This window comes from Antrostomus carolinensis, unplaced genomic scaffold, assembly GCF_000700745.2.
Source record: "Antrostomus carolinensis isolate BGI_N321 unplaced genomic scaffold, ASM70074v2 scaffold4450, whole genome shotgun sequence".
Classification (NCBI taxonomy): domain Eukaryota; kingdom Metazoa; phylum Chordata; class Aves; order Caprimulgiformes; family Caprimulgidae; genus Antrostomus; species Antrostomus carolinensis.
The window spans coordinates 24,572-45,968 of NW_010287711.1; the positions used below are offsets into that span (position 1 = coordinate 24,572).

The following is a 21,397-nucleotide window of genomic DNA, read 5'->3' on the forward strand; positions in this document are numbered from 1 at the left end:
CTTTCTACAGGCAGCAATGGATTTTTGCATGAATATGAATACAAAAGCCAACAGAAGAAAACTAGTACGAGCACTTTTCATAGTTCCTAGACAAAGGTAAGAACTGAATGGGAACAAGCTGGATCCACTCTTTGCTTATTTAACTATATAGATTTTATTATTTTTTTTAAACTGTGTAAATTACTTGAAGACCATTGCCTATTCCAAGTTGCATTTGTTTATTCCTGATATACATTTCTGGAGTGATTCATGCTAGAGCACCAAAGAAATATTTAGGATTAATGATCAAACAATTCACCACAGTATTTTGTCATAGCAATGTAACTTTTAAAAATGATGAGTTTCTCTTTTCTGGTACTTGTGTATACAGAAAACAACAGCAAAACCTAATCTCTGTCAGAAAAGGAGGATATATTTCATTCTTGCACTTTTTAGTGTAAGAACCTGTGAATAGTTAGAGCACAGTGTAGTTTAAGAAAGAGGATTTCTTGTGATATGTTAGTTATGGTGTAGTACATGGCCATTGTAGCCTTTTATCTTCTGGAGCAGAGCTGGTTCTCAGCTGGCTGGCTTACAGAAAGCGGGTGTGCAAGTTGCACTGTGCCTGGTTCTGTCTGTGTAGGTCTGGCCATGTAGAATTTTGCTCTTCCTCCTTGTCTCTATTTGTGTAAGAGAAGACTCTACACTTATGGAAAGAGCTCTGCTTACAGAAATGATTGCAGATGTTGAGATAAAATTGTTAAATTCATTAGAAGAACAATATATTTCTCTGCTCTCTGGTAAACTTGCACCTTAAATAGGTGAAATTATGAAGGAGTCACTTTTCTTGCTCCACCTTGCCCTATTTCTCCTGCGAGTTTGTTTTGATGCTGCTTTTAGTTTCAAATGTTTCATCATCATCTTGGATTTCCTATTAGAGTTCACACCACTTTGATTCCATTCCCTTTTAACACCAGGGGAAAAAACGTGGTTGGTTGAGTGTCCATTTTGTCTCAAGACTTGTGTAGACTGCTGCTTTGAATAAACACTTTGGTGTTTTGTTTTCCTTACTTTTAATCACTTAGTTTTTGCATTGTGTTTTCAACCTTAATTGTAGGCTGTTTCTACATCCTATCTGTAATAAGCATCTGTTTGTTGACTGTGTGAATTAACCTGCCTCTGCCTTGAAGTTAGTTTTGCAATTAGAAGTGCACATAATCTTTCATTCTCTTATGTATTCTTTTCTCTATAAATTATTATTTTGGCACCTCAGTCTTTGGAGACTTTGCTTGCTGCCTCTGTTGGTATTTCCTGTTTCAGGTGCAGACGCTTTAATATCTCCTGTGTTAGTTGTAACCAGGCACTCTTGAACCCACATTTATGGTGTAGAGGAAAGAACAGTTCTATTTATCAGCCTGCTGGTAATCATGAAATGCATCAAAACACAATTTGAGAAGAACTTTTTTGCATGACCTAGAACATGTACAGCAGCGTAAATCAGTGGGATGACTTAGACTTTTGTCTTCAGCTCTACCATGATAGAGAATTTTCCATGTTTGTTTGCAAAATAGAAGTGGCTTGTTGGCTGCTCTGTGAACATACAGTAGTATTTGTATTGCTGCCCTGTGTTTTTCCCTGGTGCTGTAGGTTCCACGTTACTCAAATTGATCATTAGCTCTCGGAACCTCTTTGAAGATGCATGGTTTTCTTTGCATAATCCACTAAAGTTTGCTCAGTTATAATGACCTGAAGGAACTTGTTGACATTATGCAAAGCAAAAGAGGTAGTTTCAGATAAGAACAACATGATGGCTTGTAAATTCAGTAGTGTGGTTTCATAGATACCATGAAAGCAAAAGTTAAATTCCTAATGCATTGTGACATTAAAAATAAAGATGTGTTTTTGATCAGGCTGCACTAGGAAGATGGTAAGTTGCTAGAAATGTATGTAGTCGGATTCATTGTCTTTTCAATTGTAGTTCCATTATCTCACAATCTTTTTTTTTTAAAAATAATAATTTTTAAAAGATTGATTTTTGTGTAGGAATTCAGTAGACCAGTATAGATGGTGTGGTTGGCTCAAGGAGCTGCTGTCTTCGTGACAGTTCTGTTTTCTAATAGTTGGAACTAATAATGAAGTGAATGGTTCAGCTGATCACTGGTTTTCTTTAATTATAAATATAAATTATTCTTAATATTAATATTCCATGTACAATATTTTTTTTAATACCTTTTTCTACTGTCTGCTCTGAGACCTACTGGGCTAATGGATACTCCAGCTTCCAATTGTAAGATCTTAAGTTCAGTTGTAGATATCTGCCTGCTCTTCTGCCTGCATTAGTGATGCCTGTTTCTGGGCTCCTCAGCAGGAGAAATAGGGTGTTAACTGGGCCTCTTGTTCTGAACCACAAACAGCTGCAATGAAAATACCAGCTGAATTGCCCAGAGATGCAGATGATTTTTAAAGGGCAATCAGTCCTAATGTTTGTTAGCTTTATTACTGCAGTTGATAAAGGAGCAGTTCTGCTTTCTCTCTTGAAATCAACACTTACAGTCCTGGTGGAAAAACTCCAGGTGTGTATATGGCACACAGCACTAATGGTTGCTATAAAATGCTACAGATTCATTTAGAAAATTCTACAAAACACTGCTTTGAAGTTTGGTATACTGTGTGTTAACAGTGTTTTTGCTTCATACGTCTCTCCACTGAGCTATAATGATACATCTTTACCTTCCACTATGGGTGTTGCATGCTAGTTTTTGCTTATTCTAGGAGTTTCTGCAATATCCCTCTAGGATACCATGGGAGAAGAAAGTTTGTTCTGGTTATGTTCTTGAGGAGGATTTTTTTTTGTGTGTGTGTTTGGGTTTGTTTTGTTTTGTTGGGTTTTTTGTCTTTTCTTGGAAGGTTCAGAGAACAGTGTCCTATTAGGATGCAGATAAAGCAGTATATTTTCCAAAAGCATTTGGTCTCTAAGTATATCAGATAATATTGTCTTAAATTTAGTTATTATGTTGGCAGCCATATTAAGATATTTCAATTACAGAGTAAGTTCTGTTTCTTCTCTTGAGAGATCAGTTTTAGGAAATGTGCAGGAATTACAATTTTAACCAAGAAAATAAAAAACTGATTTCATGTTTGGGGAGTAATGCAGCCACTGTCATCATGCAGTGTTGCCAGGAAGCTTTCTTGCTCCCACTAGGGTTGGATAGATTGGGACAAATACAGGATTCTTCAAGATAGAAAGCTCAATTTGACAGAAAAGGAGAGTTTTTCCCGAGCTAACTGTAGATCAGTGTTAGAATACAACATTGCACTGCTCTGTTGAATACTTATGAATGGATCACATTTACATTGACAGCTGTGATTTGAACCTCCAACCCAACAGAACAGAAAGCCCTTTAAAAAGATTTTTCAATGCTCATATACACATGGCTTTCAGATTTGCATTGGAGGGTTGATTTAAAACTAAACATTAGCCTTTTAATTCAGGACTCTATGGTTTGTACTGAAGTGACAACGCAGTAGTTTAATCCATACTGCTTGCTGTTTTGGGGCATTTATGTGTAGTTCTTTGCTATCTAACTGAATTATTTTCTGGACAGATACATAGAATTTCTTACACTTAATTGCATGCTGCAGTTTTGTTGAGTTTTGTTCTACTTCAGTGTGAGAAGTTTGAAAACCCTTTGTTAGCTTTAAATTCTAAACAGTTCTAGGCAAAAGCCGAACAGTAAATAGTAGCTGCTGTGGCCTCTGAATTTTTGGTTTTGCCATTCCCCTTTATGGTGACCTATGAAGTTGCAAGTTTACTGAGCAAGAGATCTGTTGTTCATCTTCAGGAAATTGTTAACATTATTGTTGGCTATTTTTAATTGGAAAGGTAGCTGCTGCTTGGGTGTTAAATGGTTCCAAGCATTTTAACTCGCATATGTAAACCTCCTGTATATCTGCGTTCTTTCAGCTTCTTAGGCTGTGATTCCCAAGTAGCAAGGTTGTTCTTGTTCCATTGAACTTACCAGTGTTTCAGTGGCCTCTCTCATTTGAGGTTAAAATTGAGGGATATGCTTGAGATAAGGAGTTTAATGCCATGGCTGAGAAACAAAAGCAAAAAGTGCTTATCTGATAGCATGCAGATTCCACAGCATCCTTCTCTTCCCACTGAGCAGTGTGGTTGGCAGTTTGTACCTGCTCAGGCCCTGGGAATACACTGCACTTATCTAGGTTATGATTATACTTGTGAGGCAGGAGTTCTTACTCTGCTGCTTCATTCTTTAATTATTTAAGCTGTCTTTCTGGTAGAATCCTAGTTAATAAATGTACAAAATGTCCCCTTCTCTCTTTCTGGGTTTAAAATTTTGGATGTACCTGTTCTAGAGAAATTGCAGGTAGGAGTTTAATTGAACGCAGTCTCTTTTTTAATAAACTAAAATTTGAAATTCTACCAAAAAAAAAGGAAAAAAAAAAAAAAAAGATGTACTCTTAGATATTTCACTGAAGTGCAGTCCATGTGATCCTGACAGAGCTGACTAGATTTCAATCCAAGGTATGTGGTCAAAATGACAATGGTGAGAAGTAGTGGTTTTTTTCCTATGGTAGTTTATATTCAGGGTGCTTAACATAGGTTTCAGAAAGTCATTGACTCATCTCTGATGCTAGGTCTTGCTTTAGAATGTAGAAGAGCAGGAAGAGAAAGCAATGCTGTGGGTTTTGGGGGGTTTTTTAGTTAATATCTACCCCTTTTCTAAAAAAAAAGAAAAATATTTTGGAGAAAACAGAAAACCTAATTAGCCTTAATGCAGGTACCAGCAGATGGTGCCACTGATACTGCAGTCCCTCTGCTTCTGAGCACTAATTTTTGTCTCCCCTGTCAGAGAGGGAACAGATTCATTCTGATTGCCAATTTCACGATAATTTACCCAAGGCTTTTGCTTACTATGTTTCACCTATTTAGAAATGGCCAGTCTTGGTATTCTTCCCCATGAAGAAACCTTTTGTGTTCTTTGAGGGGATAACAACAATGTGCTCTAAGACTTTGATTTTCCCCAAGGTATGTTCGGTTTACAGAGATGAAATTATTAGCTCTCAGCAGGTAGATTCTCTGTTCAGACCAGGATAAAACTTTCTGCTATTTGCATTAAAAGAGATTCCATACAGAAATCTCCTCATTTAAAATACACCCCCTCAATGCAGCCCAAGTCCTGTGTTAGTTTAGCTTTTTTATACATGTGTGAAGTAATGAGACTTTCACTTCTCTGAGAGTTAATGGCTAAATGGTAAATAACATCGTAGTAATTTGCTGTGGCTGGTCATCCTTGACTGTGTGTTCCAACAAGCTTGAAAAATGTAAATACTGCTTCAGTTATTGATTAACAAGAGAGAATAAAAACTGTTAAATAGCTAACCAGGGTACCTGCAATGTTTCACCAGGAGTTTTATGTATTATCAGAGGCTACCTCTTTCAAGCGGTATATTCTGATGCTTCTAGTCCACAATTTAAATACATAATTATTTCTCTTTTTCTTTCAGTGGATATTAATGATCTTGGAAATGTACGTCAGTAACATAGCAGGAGAAGGAGAGGGGAGGCAGCTGTGTATGCTTTGTTTTGAGGGTTTTATCTTGTTGCTCTTCCTGTTATACTCTGTGCCAGGGCAAGCTCTATTTATCAACCCTGCTTTTAGAATTTATTTAATTTTTTTTTGCATAATCTTTTTTTCTTTTCCCTAGCAGTAGGGAAAACCTTAATTCTTCATGAAGTGCAAACTCAAGATCCATTTTTCCCTTACAGGCAATTTCTCACTTGAAGAATGCAAATTTAAGATGCTTCCCTCCATTTAAAACAATAGGCTTGTTCTACAGTTCATCTGTTTACAGCATTAACTTATGTTCTGAAGAGAAAATGAAAATACTTTCTTCAACTTGTGAAAAGATAGTACGAAGCCTCAGAGTGCAGTTGGCTTCTTTGCATTTAAAAGTGATACATGCACATTTATGCAAAGCAGCTGTGTTATATTCTGTGTCCTGTTACATGATGCCACAAACCAGGTTTAAAGGCATTTATCCCCTTTTTACAACCAGATAGTCTTTGATGGAAAGAAACAAAGTATAAACTAAGGAAAAGAGAAATTGCCCTTCAGAATTCCCTAAGGGAAATACCCAGTACTATGAAATGGGTATGAAAGCATGTAATTAAGGAAAGAGAAAAGAAAATAAGGGTAATTCTATAGAAAAATTTGAAATATGACTATTTGTGGGAGTGCTAGCTGAGTTTTGAGGAAATGGGTTGCCACATCATGTCTGCTGGGCTTTGTTTTATGTAATAACAGTACTGCATTCATTTAAAAGTTCAGTGCCTTAAAAATAAAAATGTTCTCACCTTCCTGGTTACGACTGCTGCTACTCCAAAAAAATATAAATGGAGTAACAAATGCAGTTGTCTGTAAGAATTTTTCATTTTGCACATTGAGAGGGATCTGAATTTTGTTTGTATCTGGTAATTTCTTAAAGGTTAAGTTAAGATGGTGTTTGGCATTTCACCTGAGGCAGTAGTTTTAAAAGGAAAGTAACTGTGAAGGATTCTAATGGGATGTGGTAGTATACCTTCTTGTATTCTTATTTTTAAGTGATTTTGCAATCTGCAATGTGAGCCTGTAAAATTAGTTACACATAGTTCTGTCATGATATGCACATTCATTCTTTTCACAAACAAAATGGTAACTGTACTCATAGACACAAATACATTTTTGTCTATAGCATAAATTAATTGTCTATTTTATCTTCTCCTGTGTTTGCAGGTTGGATTTGCTGCCGTTTTATGCAAGACTGGTTGCCACGTTGCATCCCTGTATGTCTGATGTAGCAGAGGATCTTTGTTCCATGCTGAAAGGGGATTTCAGATTTCATGTAGGTTTTGTTCATTTAATTTTTTTTGCATTCTAGTTAACCAATCTGATAATTGTCTTTGGGGGAAAAAATAACATTTGATATTATGTAAATACTTAATTCTGAAATTGAGTGACTCAGTTTAGAATATTTTTCTGTCATCTGAGCAGATTTGTTCTAGAATACTAGATTTGTATGTTTAAAAACTTTGTTGGCATATATATATATATATGTATATATATATATGCAGACATTTATAGTAAGTTGTATTGTTTGTAGTGTCGTCATTGATTTCCAGTGTTAAACAGGATTAAAATGAACTCTATAACACTTGCAAAAGTTGCAAAAATTAGAAACTGTGCTCCAACTGTGTGTTAAAGAGTTTTTCATTAATTAATAACTTAGATTTAAAATGAGAACTGACCTATTTTAACAACAGATGCCTACTACAAGGTTGCTGCTGTAGTATAGTAGCTGCTATTGTAATGTAATGCTTAATGCTAAAAAGTTTGGGGTTTTTTTACAATTTTCATCAACCAAAATTTTCTGTGCTTCAGAAATGAATTTTTTCAATGTTGTTTCTTTCACTTCTTTCTAAGTTTTGTAATAGAATTGACTCCTTCACGGTTTTCTCAAAATTATGGCACAGGTTTCAAAATTCTTTTTCTAATATTGATAATAAAAATGTGTATGAATTACTCAGACTTAATTAAGTCAACTATCTGAAGTTAACTATTGTCAGAAAAAGTTATTTCTGTTGTGGAGAAATACAATTTTGTATTTTGCTGAACATGATAATGTTGAGAAATAAAGATAAATTTGTACCTTGTCATTAAAATTATGCTGGCTGTCAGCGATTTTAAAAGAAAATAAAGTCTGCATTTTACTAAACCTGACTTGGAAAAGCTGTCAATATTTACTATTGCCTTAAGGAATAAACTAGTGATCCTGTTCATATAGAGGCAACTTATTGATTGTAAAAATATAGAATCTAGAATTCTTAACCCTACTTCATAAGAGCAAAATGGGAGCGGCCAGGATGATGTGTGTCTATAGCTGTAGGTATGTTAGAGGACGTAGGTTTTTGGGATGGGCACGAAGGTGGGGAAAGAAATTCAAAAGCTTCTGAAGAAATAAGATTGTAGAGAGACTTCTAGGAAACTCTGTGGTAGGAGAAGGTAGAGCATAAGGAACCAAACAAATAGAAAACATTTCTGAATTCCTGAGCTTATTAAGCACATTCAGTTCAAAGTAATTTATGAGAGACTGGTATTTTTGAGGGCCTAAAATAAAATGCACTTTTTTTTAGGTAAGAAAAAAGGACCAGATCAACATTGAAACAAAGAATAAAACTGTGAGATTTATTGGTGAGCTTACCAAGTTTAAGATGTTCTCCAAAAACGATACTCTCCACTGTTTAAAGGTTAGTGTTCTGGTAGTCCTGTACTACTCTCTATGCTGATAATGTATTCTCATCTGTTCCCCTTCATATATCTATTGCTAATGTGATCCATTAATTCATTGCATATGGTATTTTGAACCCCAGTGTCTGCTGCTGCTGTGTGTGAGGAGGCTTTTATAGCTATTCTAGAAGGTAGAATGTTCTAATTCTGTGATAGTTGGTATATATTAAAATAAACTTCCACCTTTGGACATAACCAAATTGCTAATAGTTTTCTTTATAAAGTGATGGTGGACGTTGCTACTTATTCATCTGCTGTATTGCAAAACTGGAAGTGAGCTTTTCTTTCTATTATGCTGATTTCAATTAATGTTTTTACAGAGAAAATAATAGTAAGGGGAAGTGGTTAGAGGCAGAAAGTTTTTCAGTGATGCAAGGAAAAGCTTGTATGCCATCTTAGTGGGGGCTTTTGTTTGATGAAGAACAAAATAAATCTTTGGAAAACATTAATCTCTGGGTGTATCATCTCAATTTGCATGCTGATAGTCATTCAAACTTATCTTTGTGAAGTCACAAATTAAAAATGCATTTTAAAAAATAAAAGTGCCTTTTCTAAAAGGTGGTTGAAGACTCACACAGGTGAAGATCACTTCCTCTAGGAATAGTTTCTGTTGATTGACTCATTAGTATTGAAGCTGTATTCTTAAAAAATTACTCACGCATCCTTTTTCTTCACTCTTCTATTAAGTATTGTGAAATGGAAAGCTCTATTAATTTTAGTTATTGCTTACCTTAAACAATATAATTTGAGGTTACTGGGTCTTCTGCAGTGTTACTTTGTGGTTTTCCTGTCCAGCAGGAGGTATTTTAAAGCAGATATGACCACGTTGGAAGGGAAATGGGAGAGTTTATAGTGTTTGTTTTAGTACTGTAGTGTTTCTATGCTAGGTTTAGGAAGCATCCCATTTTTCAGGTTTCTGGAGCCTAAATTTGGGGTTTAGACTGTTCTGATAAGACTTTTTAAATGAGATTAATATTTTGAATTTTGTTGACAACTGATCAGCTAAATAAACTTTGTTTTTTTTTTTTTCTTAAAGAATGTGAAACACCACAGTAGTGTAAAATCTGGTAGATATAACTTACTGTTTTCTGCAGTTGAAAAAGATGTTTAACATGCTGTGTTTTTATATAAATATATACCAGATGCTTCTGTCAGACTTTTCTCATCACCATATTGAAATGGCATGTACTCTGCTGGAAACCTGTGGAAGATTCCTCTTTAGATCACCAGAATCTCACTTAAGAACCAGTGTTCTTTTGGTAAGAAAAAACTCGTTTTCTTATGAGGGAGGGTATCGTGCACTGAATTAAACCAATTACTTCTTGTATTTTCTGCCTTTGTGATGTGATCTGTGATTGTGACTGATATCTTAATTGTCAGTTGCAATGTTCAAGCACTAGTAAGTGAAAACTTTCATTAAGTTTTGAGTACTCCGGGAGCATAAAGTTCTTAATTCTTTAATAAAAACAGAAACAAGTATGAATCAGTGTTCCTGAAATCTTGCCTCCTTGTTGTGGAACGTGGTAGAGATAGGCTGGTGTTACATATTGTCTCTAAATTGGAAACATGTGGGTTTGATGGATGAACCACTCGGTGGATAAGGAAGACAGGCTGAAGGAGTTGGGGCTGTTCAGCCTGGAGAAGAGAAGGCTCCGGGGAGATTTTATAGCGACCTTCCAGTACCTGAAGGGGCTACAAGAAAGCTGGGGAGGGACTTTTCATAAGGGCAGTTAATGACAAAACAAGGGGAAATGGGTTTAAGCTGGAAGAGGGGAGGTTTAGATTAGATATTAGGAAGAAGTTCTTCACTGTGAGGGTGGTCAGACACTGGAACAGGTTGCCCAGAGAAGCTGTGGTTGCTCCTCCCTGGAAGTGTTGAAGGCCAGGTTGGATGAGGCTTCGAGCAACCTGGTCTAGTGGAAGGTGTCCCTGCTGATGGCAGGGGGGTTGGAGCTGGATGATCTTTAAGGTCCCTTCCAATCCAAACCATTCTATGATTCTATGATATGTTGGAAATACGAGACTGCTTTGGCAGTATCAGCCTCTGTAGTCCTATGGACTTGAATCATCTTGTTATTTATAGCCTGACGAGTATTGTCTCAGCTCTGAGATTGCATCAGCTGTGGGAATAGCTTTCTGAAAGCATTCTGGAGAACTCCAGTTGACCTATAAAAGTGTTTGTGACTTAAAAGAAAATGTAAATAAATAATTAAATTTCTGAAGCAAAAAGCTATTGCTTTTCAGCTACAAATATTTCAGAGAGAGAGAGCAAAAACAGAGGATGAGGTTGAAAGAATATAGTAGCTGTACTGGAATGTGTCTGAGATACTATTTGAGGGGGAAAAATGGTAGTGAATGGAACCAGAAATGATAAAATATTTCAAATGGAGGTGAAGACAGTTGTGAAAGAGGAGGTTTCTGTGCCCTATGTAACAATCTGGGGTTCTAAGTTTTGAAAAATAAAAAAAGCTTATGAAGACCCTAGAGGAAGGGGTTTTGAAAATGGGTTGGTAATCAAGGGAAGAGTAGAAGTGGTATCTGTAAGTCTAGGTAAGTACTGGTAAAAAATTAAAAATAACAAGGCTCAACTTTGGGTCTGTCTTAGTGTATGAATTTGAGCCCTGAATAATCCATTTACTGACTTGAGAGACAATCGTAAAACTCTGTGTTCAAGGCAAGAGACTGAGTCAAACATGGCTGAAAAAGTCCTTCCAAGAGAGATGCTAGCAATAGGAAATTGCATTAAATTAAAAACAGCTTAAGCAGATACAGACCAATTAATAGACTGTGGTGTTGTACTAGAAGTCCGACTAGATGCTTTAATCGCAGAGTCACAGAATTGCCTTGATTGGAAAAGACCTTTAAGATCATTGAGTCCAATCATTAACCCAACACTGACAAGTCCCCGACTAACCCATGTCCCTCAGCACTATGTCTACACGACTCTTCAATCCCTCCAGGGATGGGGACTCCACCACTGCCCTGGGCAACCCCTTCCAATGCCTGAGAACCCTTTCAGCAAAGAAATTCTTCCTCACATCCAATCTCAACTGCCCTGGCCACAACTGGAGCCCATTTCCTCTTGTCCTGTCCCTTAGGCCTTGGTTGAACAGACCCACCCCCACCTCTTTCCACCCTCCTCCAAGGGACTTGCACAGAGCCACAAGGTCTCCCCTCAGCCTCCTTTTCTCCAGGCTAAACAACCCCAGCTCCCTCAGTTGCTGCTCATCACACTTGTGCTCCAGCCCCTTCCCCAGCTCCGTTGCCCTTCTCTGGACACACTCCAGCACCTCCATGTCCTTCCTGGAGTGAGGGGCCCAACACTGAACCCAGCACTCGAGCTGCGGCCTCACAAGTGCCCAGTACATGATGATGATCACTTCACTGGTCCTGCTGGCCACACTGTCCCTGACACAGGCCAGGATGCCATTGGCCTTCTTGGCCACCTGGGCACACTGCTGGCTAATGTTCATCTGGCTGTCAGTCAACTCCCCTAGGTCCTTCTCTGCTCTCCAGCTCTCCAGCCACTCAATGTTCCCTTCAAATCTGTGCACTGCAGGAAGAATATAGACATGCGTGTCTGCAGTAAAGAAAGTAGCCTCTGCATTTGGAGGAGAAAGTGGATGTTATTTGCCCTTCTGGAAGGAAGCAATTTAAGTGTTTGGAACCTCTTTCTGGAGACACAGCTCTTAAGCTGTGAAGTATCACTGTCTCTTCTGTATTTATCTCCTTTCTTATAGAAGCACGGGCTTATGCTTGACACCTCTTTCTCTTGAATCCACAGCTTCCTATCTCATTCTGTAGAGTTAATGGAGGAGCAGTTCTTACATACTTATATTGTTGTACAACTTCTTTTCCACAAAATGCTGTTTCTTTATGAAACTCTTTGAGTGTCATAGCATTTGTGGTGGTGGTGTAGTCACAAGATGGACAAATAAACTGCAAGCTTTTGGCTCATGCTATTTGCTGCAGAGTGCTTTGTATCTTGAAAGATTTTGAATCTCTCAATTTTAAAAAGATTTGCCAGGTGATGTGTTTTGTTGTTAAATTCATTCCTTTTCATAATCAAGTTTGGTTTTGTTTTTTTTCCCCTGAAAATGCTGTTCCATTATCTTTAAAAGATTCTTTACTCTTTGCTGCCATTTTTTCATAGTTAATAACCATAGTACCTTTCCCAGAGCTGCTTTTCCTGACTACTTTCAGTCTTATGCACTACAGAAACACTGATTGTTAGCTGTATTGCTGAGATCTGCTGGGTGAATGCTGAGCATGACTTAACTGTGAAGTCCAAGACAAACCACAAACACTGTTTCAATAACTGAGCTTTAAAACCTTGCAAGGTTTTGGATACGTAGTCTTTTCTTGGGTGTTGAGGAACCAGGAGAAGATAAAGATGGCAAATAGGTTTGGAATATCTATGAATTAAGATGGAAAATAGGCTAAATAGATTTATATTCTACAACCATCTTCATAGCTGCGTCTTCTAATGTTACCCTGTAGAAAATATAGAGATATTTGATCTTTTGAGGTCCCTTCCAATCCTTAACATTCTGTGATTAATTTTGACTGAAATAGTATTATGCAAATTGGGTCATACTCTTAGGGTACCAGTTAGTGTGAACTGTAGAAAAGACTGCTCCCAAAGCAAGCAAACCCTACAGCCCACTGTAGGAAAAGATCAGGTTTGAGATCATCTGAGGAACCTGAAGGTGCAGAAGTCCATGGGACGTGATGAGGTGCATCCCTGAGTCCTGAGAGAACTAACGAATGAAATTGCCAAACCCGTGTCCATCGTATTTGAGAAGCTCTGGCAGTCTGGTGAAGTTTACACAGACTGGAAAAGGGGTAACATAACCCCAATTATAAGAGTAACAAGGAAGATGCAGGGAAGTACAACCTGGTCAGTCTCACCTCTGTGCCTGGAAAGATCGTGGAGCAGATCCTCGTGGAAACTATGCTAAAGCACATGGGAAGTGAGGAGGTGATTGGTGAGAGCCAGCATGGCTTCATCGAGGGCAAATCATACCTGACCAATTTGGTGGCTTTCTATGATGGAGTTACAGCATTGGTGGATAAGAGAAGAGCAGCTGGACAGGCCATCCAGAGGGACCTTGACAGGCTTGAGAGGTGGGCCCGTGCAAACCTCACAAAGTTCAACGAGGCCAAATGCAAGGTCCTGCACCTGGGTCAGGGCAAACCCAAGTACAAAAATAGGCTGGGTGGAGAATCACAGAATGGATTGAGAGCAGCTCTGAGGAGAAGGACTTGGGGGTGCTGGTGGACAAGAAGCTCAACAGGAGCTGGCAATGTGCGCTCGCAGCCCAGAAGGTCAACTGTATCCTGGGCTGCATCAAGAGAAGTGTGGCCGGCAGGTTGAGGGAGGTGATTCTCTCCCTCTACTCTGTTCTCATGAGACCCCACCTGGAATACTGTCTCCAGTTCTGGGGCCACCAACATGAGAAGGACATGGACCTACTGGAGCAAGTCTAGAGGAGGCCACGAGGATGATGTGAGGACCGAAGCACCTCTCCTATGAGGACAGACTGAGAGAGTTGGGGCTGTTCAGCCTGGAGAAGAGAGGGCTCCGGGGAGATCTTATAGTATCTTATATAGGAGATCTCTGGGGAGATCTTCAGGCCTTCCAGTACCTGAAGGGGCTACAGGAAGGCTGGGGAGGGACTTCTGACAAGGGCAGGTAGTGGCAGAACAAGGGGTAATAGCTTGAAACTGGAAGAGGGGAGATTGAGATGAGATATGAGGAAGAAATTCCTTGCTGTGAGGGTGGTGAGACACTGGAACAGGTTGCCCAGAGAAGCTGTGGATGCTCCTCCCTGGAAGTGTTCAAGGCCAGGCTGGATGAGGCTTTGAGCAACCTGGTCTAGTGGAAGGTGTCCCTGCTGATGGCAGGGGGATTGGAACTGGATGAACTTTAATGTCCCTTCCAACCCCAACCAGTCTGTGATTCTAAAATGATGGTAAAAATCTAAGTAAATGTAAAGCTGATCTTTCCAACGACTCTGGGCAGAATTAAGGCCTGTTGATCTTCCAAGTAATTATTGGTCTGACTCTTTACTGATGACGATATGTTATGTAATAAGATGCCAACCTTACCAACACTATTTGAATCATTCTGTAGAAACTTTTAATGATTACATTCTGGTTTTGTGGAACTACTGTCATGTTCTACAAAGCATTTAAAGATTCTTCTTTTATCGGGACAATGTTTATTCATGTTAATCATTCTTCTTGGCAAGTCTTTCAAATACAATGTCCTTTATGTACTTTAAAATACTCATGTAGAACTAACTTGGCTTTGGCATTGGTCTGATAAATGGATTATTTGAGTTGATGCCTTCGAAGGAAGATCAGCATCATCTTGCTCTGTTTTTCTGTAACATAATCATGTTAAAATGTCAAATTCTCATGCTATGCTGTTGTGGTCTTGTTAAAAGAATATTTGAAGTTTTTATTAAAAGCTTTTGGATGCATTTTTAATCCTTTAATTTAGACAATTTTGTCAAATTGTCTTAAGCTTTAGGGTAAGATCACTTGTATTTATGCATACACAGAACTTGAGCTACAGGGTGGCTCACTTCTCAGGATGACACCTTTTATAGACAGAGTTGAAACTGTGGGAGGACATTGTACAGTCAAAGGAATTACTTGTAGCGAGAAGGAGACTGTGTTTATTCCCTGTGACAATAGTGTGCTTCTAAGAAATTTAAGATTTTGGCCTCAAACTGTTGTAAGAGGTAGCAGGGCATAGCAGTGCGGGTAGTAAGGGGAAGGAGGAGCTGAACAGTTTCAGTATCTTACTACAATCTGGTAATTTGTCAGTCGTGCTGAAATACTTTCCTGAGTTGGACTTTTCTGTCTGTTAAGCTTTGCATGGCGACTATACCCTCATTTTTGTGCTGCTTTGCAAAAATTAATTGTATTTCTCTTAATGCAAATTAGTATTACTAGTTTTTTTTTTAATTGGAGGAAGAATGAGCGAGGTTGTTAACCAGATAAGCACCTCCTAGTTCTCACCAGATTTTCTTTTGAAATGGGTTTGCAATATGCACTATATGCAGAGAAGTTTCGTTACTCACTAAAGGAAAAAAAAAGCCCTTTTACTGTTTTAACTTGGATGTTTTAATGTTATTTGCGATCTGTCTCTTTTTATCAAAGGAAAAACAGAAACCTAATCTTCAAATGTAATGCTTTACCTTTGTAGTTTTTCATTTTAGCCTAGTAAAATGGAGACTCAAAGTAGTTTACTACCTTAAAACACTTTATACTGCAAATTTTGCTTTTTTCTTCCAAAATGTGTCAAGGTTTTTGTTAGTGTAGGCAGTGTGTTGTTATAGTTTCTCTTTCTGACTTCATGCCTTAAATGAAAAAGGATTGAAACACACACAGTTGATTAAAATGGTGATGACTTTTAACAGAGATTAAAATGAATACCGTCCACAGAACTTTTAGAGCCAAGAAATTTTTAAAACCCAGAAAATAAAACTTAAAGTACATACCCAGAATGAAATATGGAGAAAAGATTGTATTCAGCAAGGAGAACTGGGACAATCCTTAAATTTAAGCACAGTAATTAGTGTTGATGTAGTAACCTTTAGCTTGTCTGATATTTTCCCTGAAATGCTACTTTATGGCAGGTACTGTTCTGCTTGGTTAAACAGCAATAATGGGGGATGTAATAAGAAAAATGCCATTGCCTAAACCATTGAAAGTTCATGTGAATCCATCAATATAAACTTTCTGGAATTGCATATTGATGTGAAAAGTAGATTGCCACTCTTGCGATGATTCACTGTGCTTGTGTCAAGAAATCAGTATTTCAGCTACTTTAGTTAAATCAAATCATGTTTTGAATAGAGCTGCTAAGAATCTTGCTAACCGTTTATCTGAACAGTAACATTTAGATTTCAAGTTAAACTTTAAATACGTTTCTGAAACTTTTTTCACCACTGTTATACAGACTGTAATTACCTTGGAAATAGGAACACAGAACCATGCATATGCTTTGTCCTTTCTTGTCTCTACCTAAGCTTTTAACTTCCTTTTCTGCAGCCTTTCATGTTTCCTCTATCCCAGACTTAACTGTAAAAGCTTTTGGCTTGAGAATGTAGTATGTCAACATCTTTAACTGATTATTTGCATTTATTTCCAGGAACAAATGATGAGAAAAAAACAAGCAATGCATTTAGATGCACGCTATGTTACAATGGTAGAAAATGCCTATTACTACTGTAATCCTCCTCCAGCTGAAAAAACTGTGAAGAAAAAACGTCCTCCACTGCAGGAATACATTCGTAAGCTTCTTTACAAGGATCTCTCCAAGGTCACCACAGAGAAGGTAAATACATTTGAAATTTTTGATACAGGTTTTGCTGGAAGTAATGTCATATTAACTTCCAAAGGGCTTGGGGGTGTGGGGTGGGGTTATAATTTTTTTAATTGTGAGGAAGAGGGATTGTTTTTGTATCCCTGATTGTTAAGGTAGTTTCATTTCTTTTATTGTAATGCATGGAAGCTCCACTCATGGACCTGCATTCTCCACAGTCATTAAGTGTGGAACAAATAGGGAATGAAGTAAGAATGTTTGTACTAAATATCTTGCATTCAGAGTGAAAGACTACAGTTAAATACAGACTGTAGGAGCAAAGAAATTACAGAACTTATTTGGACAGCTTGATAAGCAGTTAGAGGATGGCATTTGGGTTATATCTATGAAGTTTTCTATAGCTACTGCAAATCTGGAAGACACTTGAAAAAGAGAATGAGATTGCTTGCTGATGCTTTCAGGGGTTTCATCCCAGCCATGAGGGAGAGAGAGGGGATGACAGTGAATATCTTGATATTTTGTCTGCTAAAATGTTAAGCTTGTCTTAAAACTTGGTTTAGGTCCTGAGACAGATGCGCAAGCTGCCTTGGCAGGATGCAGAAGTAAAAGATTATGTTATATGCTGTATGATCAACATCTGGAATGTGAAATATAATAGTATTCACTGTGTAGCCAACCTCTTAGCAGGGTTGGTCCTTTACCAGGAAGATGTTGGAATCCATGTTGTGGATGGAGTCCTAGAGGATATTCGACTAGGAATGGAGGTAAACAACGGCGTTTTTATTAAGCCATACTCATCTACTTATGTAGAAAGGAAAACAATAAAATAATAATCCTTAAAGAAAAGAATCCTTGGATTCTGGATTTTTGTCTGATGAATTTTCTACCTGTCTCAGTTACTTGTTTTATGTAGGTTTATTTAGATTAAAAAAACAAACCAACAACTACCCTCCCAAAAATCAAGCAATTGCAGAGATTACTAGGGCAGTTATTTTGCTTCCCTTATAGTTAGTGGATATAATGTATTCTTACACGGTGTAGTGGGATTCATGCAACTTCAAGGGACTTTGGAGACTAGTCCATATTTTGATACGGGCTATAGTTACAAGAGTTCTCTGGGCAATGAAAAATCATCATAGATTGAAGATGGGGTACGTTAATTGTATTTGAACTTTATAATAACTCCTAGTTGAACAGCTTTCAGAAATACCTTCATTATTTTTTAATGTTCAATTATGTGTAACGTGCATAACAGTAAATAATAATTTTTATTGCAATGAAATTGATCAATTTAAAATAAAACAAAAAAAACCCCAATGAAAACCCACAAACTTTTACAAAGATTCTGTTGTATCTGCACGATGAAGTGATTTTTGTTGTTGTTGTTAAAGGTTAACCAACCAAAGTTTAACCAGCGCCGGATCAGCAGTGCCAAGTTTTTGGGGGAGCTTTACAATTATCGAATGGTGGAATCAGCTGTAATATTTCGAACTCTGTATTCTTTCACATCATTTGGTGTGAATCCTGATGGTAGTCCCAGTCCATTGGATCCTCCAGAGCATCTTTTCAGAATCAGACTAGTCTGTACAATCCTCGATACCTGTGGGCAGTATTTTGACAGAGGATCGAGCAAACGAAAACTTGATTGCTTCCTTGTATATTTTCAGGTATTCTTAACTAAATTTTATATAGTTCTGTAGATTTCTTTAACAAGCTAATGTGGGTCAGTCTGTTACAGATTTCTCTCGTTGTTCTCTATCACTATAATTTTTAGAATCCTGTCTAGTAGCAATTTTATTTTAAAATAATGTATATGTTCAGTTATGTACATGCTACTGTTCCAACAAACTTGCAGAACACTGGGGTAGCAGTTAATTCACTGAAGGGTTTAGGTTCCCTCCTTCCAGGGAGTCTCAGCAAGTGGGAAAAATGGGCTTTGTGAATTCTGGCAAAGGTAAGTGTCAAGTCCCCCAGTTGGGATGGAATAGCTCTGGGCAACAATGCCGCCTGGCTTTGACTACCTGGAAAACAGCATGGCAGGAATAGAGCTGGGTCTCCTGGACTGTATGAAAATGACATCAGGTTCTGCACCATTAGGGTGATGAAGGCCAACAGCATACTGTGTTACATTGGCCAGGATGTAGCCAGTGGGTTCCTCCCCTCACCTCTTCCTTTCTGCTTGGCACTTGTTGAGGCCACACAGAATCATAGAATGGTTTGGTTTGGAAGGGACCTTAAAAATCGTCCAGTTCCAACCCCCCTGCCATCAGCAGGGACACCTTCCACTAGACCAGGTTGCTGAAAGCCTCATCCAACCTGGCCTTGAACACCTCCAGGGAGGAGCAGCCACAGCTTCTCTGGGCAACCTGTTCCAGTGTCTGACCCCCCTCCCAGCAAGGAATTTCTTCCTCATATCTCATCTAAATCTCCCCTTGTTCTATCACTCCCTGCCCTTGTCAAAAGTCCCTCCCCAGCCTTCCTGGAGCCCCTTCAGGTACTGGGAGGCCGCTATAAGATCTCCCCGGAGCCTTCTCTTCTCCAGGCTGAACAGCACCAACTCTCTCAGCCTGTTCTCATAGGAGAGGTGCTCCAGCCCTCGGATCATCCTCGTGGCCTCCTCTGGACTCATTCTAACAGGTCCATTGTGTTGGAGCCTCCAGAAGTGGATGCAGTACTCCAGGTGTGGGGCCTTACGAGAGCGTGGGGCCTCACCTGGAACAGTTTCCAGTTCAGGGCTCCCTGGTAGATGAGAGCAGAGACATCAGCAAACTGAGTTGCGTTCAGTGGAGGGTCACCAAAATGATCAGGAGGCTCTCAGTTCTCACATTTGCTGAGCTTGGAGAAGAGAATGCAAATTAGGTTGCTGTCCTCAGCTAATAGTGTTTGTAGAGAGGGAGGAGTCAGATACTTCTCAGGCATTCGGGGTGAAAGGATGAGGAGTAATAGTCACACGCTGCACCAAAGAAAGTTCTGACTCAATAGATGTAAGGGGGAGGGGGAAAGATTTCATAACGGGAGTGTTTATACAGTGGCGTGGGTTCCTCTGGGCAAATGGGGAATTCCTATGGAATTCATGCTTAAACTCTTTAGACTTAATTTCTTCCTCTCTCTTTAAATTATACTAAAACAAAGTTATTAAAAATGAAGGTGATAACTTATTTGAGACCTTCAGAATGCATATCCTTCATCTGCATCTGAGATGGAAAATGATTTTTTTTGAAGTACAGCATGGTCCTATTTTTAAACCCAAAATAAACCTGTCATTGAAGAAGTCATTGTGTTTTTGTTACACCTTACAATTTCAACAAATGGTCCTTTTGACCATGTTGCACTTTATTTAAACATTCTATTACTCATACTTCATTTTCAGATGCAATTTTTGCAACCCCTTTGTTCTCAAATTCTACTGTTAGGTTCACTTAAGATCAGTATTTTTTATTTTTCACAGTTTTCTTGTAAGGGGTATGCTCTAATTTGTTATAAAGCGAACTGGATAAGTCATTTCATGTTTGCTACAGTCTTATAAACTTTTTATGATGTTTCCCCCCTTCTCCCCATAATAGGCCTTTTGGGGAATTAATTTTCTTGAAAATATGTGGAGGAAGGAATTGAAATCTGGCTGATTAAACACTCTTCTCTCAGAAGAATCTGCCCTTAGAAGGCACTTCCCTTTCAGTGCTCTTTTGTTCAGTCTTCATAATTCTAACAGTCATTATGATAAAAGGAGCATATTCTTGATGTTTGTGATATCCAGTGTTATCAAACAATGTTTAGTGATATCAAAATGTCTAATAGCTTTATGAAATAAGATTGTAGTGATGTGAAATCTTTTGCATTTTCTACTTCACAAACATGACTAGGCATTACAAACTTCATAAGTCAAATAGTTTATAAATGCCAGTGTGCATATAATTTATTTGACTGTTTTGTATTCTAGCGGTATGTTTGGTGGAAAAAAAGTCTGGATGTTTGGACAAAAGACCACCCCTTTCCTATAGACATAGACTATATGATCAGTGATACACTGGAACTGCTGAGACCAAAGATAAAGCTCTGCAATTCTCTGGAAGAAGCTATCAGACAGGTGCAAGACTTGGAACGAGAATTCTTAATAAAATTAGGTAAGAAAATGTGTAGGGGAAATGAGGTCTTCTTTGACAATTCCTGTATTTCTTAAAATTCTTTTGTATGATGATGATGATATTTAACTATTGTTATTCTCATGATACGATCTTTTTATTCTCATGATGGAAATATTTTTGTAATTCCTTTGCATTTTCCTGATCACCATAGATTGTACAGAATTGCCATAACTCTAAAGTGATAATGTGGGGGTTTTTTTAAAAAAAAAGAAGTCAATATGAATACTGGTCTAGTGGAAGGTGTCCCTGCTCATGGCAGGGGGGTTGGAACTGGATGATCTGTAAGGTCCCTTCCAACTCAAACCAATCTGTGATAATATTGTAAAAAGTGGAGAGGGAGAGTGTGTGTGTGTGTGTATGTGTGTATATATATATATGTAATTTAAGTGTATGTTGTCGTATGCTGCAAATGATGAGGAAAACTATGAATTTCATTGGAAAAATTCAAGTAGTACACTGTACCACAAAAAGCAAGGAGTATCTGTGCACTCAAGTGCTTCAGGCTGTTGGTTGGTGAGCACTGATGGAAACCAGCCTGGCCACTGTGGTGGGTTGGTTGGTTGCAACTCTGTGTTCCTTACCCAGTT

At 38.2% G+C, this 21,397-nt stretch overlaps 1 protein-coding gene across 1 annotated transcript in view; it reads left to right on the forward strand.

Moving 5' to 3' along the window:
* Positions 1 to 21,397, forward strand: part of UPF2 (UPF2 regulator of nonsense mediated mRNA decay) — a 63,521-nt gene that overhangs the window by 17,917 nt on the left and 24,207 nt on the right. The window contains exons 7-14 of the mRNA XM_010163904.2: positions 11 to 96; positions 6,777 to 6,885; positions 8,174 to 8,287; positions 9,470 to 9,586; positions 16,495 to 16,680; positions 17,229 to 17,432; positions 18,060 to 18,335; positions 20,606 to 20,789. Coding sequence (XP_010162206.1) covers positions 11 to 96; positions 6,777 to 6,885; positions 8,174 to 8,287; positions 9,470 to 9,586; positions 16,495 to 16,680; positions 17,229 to 17,432; positions 18,060 to 18,335; positions 20,606 to 20,789 — 1,276 coding nt within the window. The remainder of the gene's footprint in view (positions 1 to 10; positions 97 to 6,776; positions 6,886 to 8,173; positions 8,288 to 9,469; positions 9,587 to 16,494; positions 16,681 to 17,228; positions 17,433 to 18,059; positions 18,336 to 20,605; positions 20,790 to 21,397) is intronic.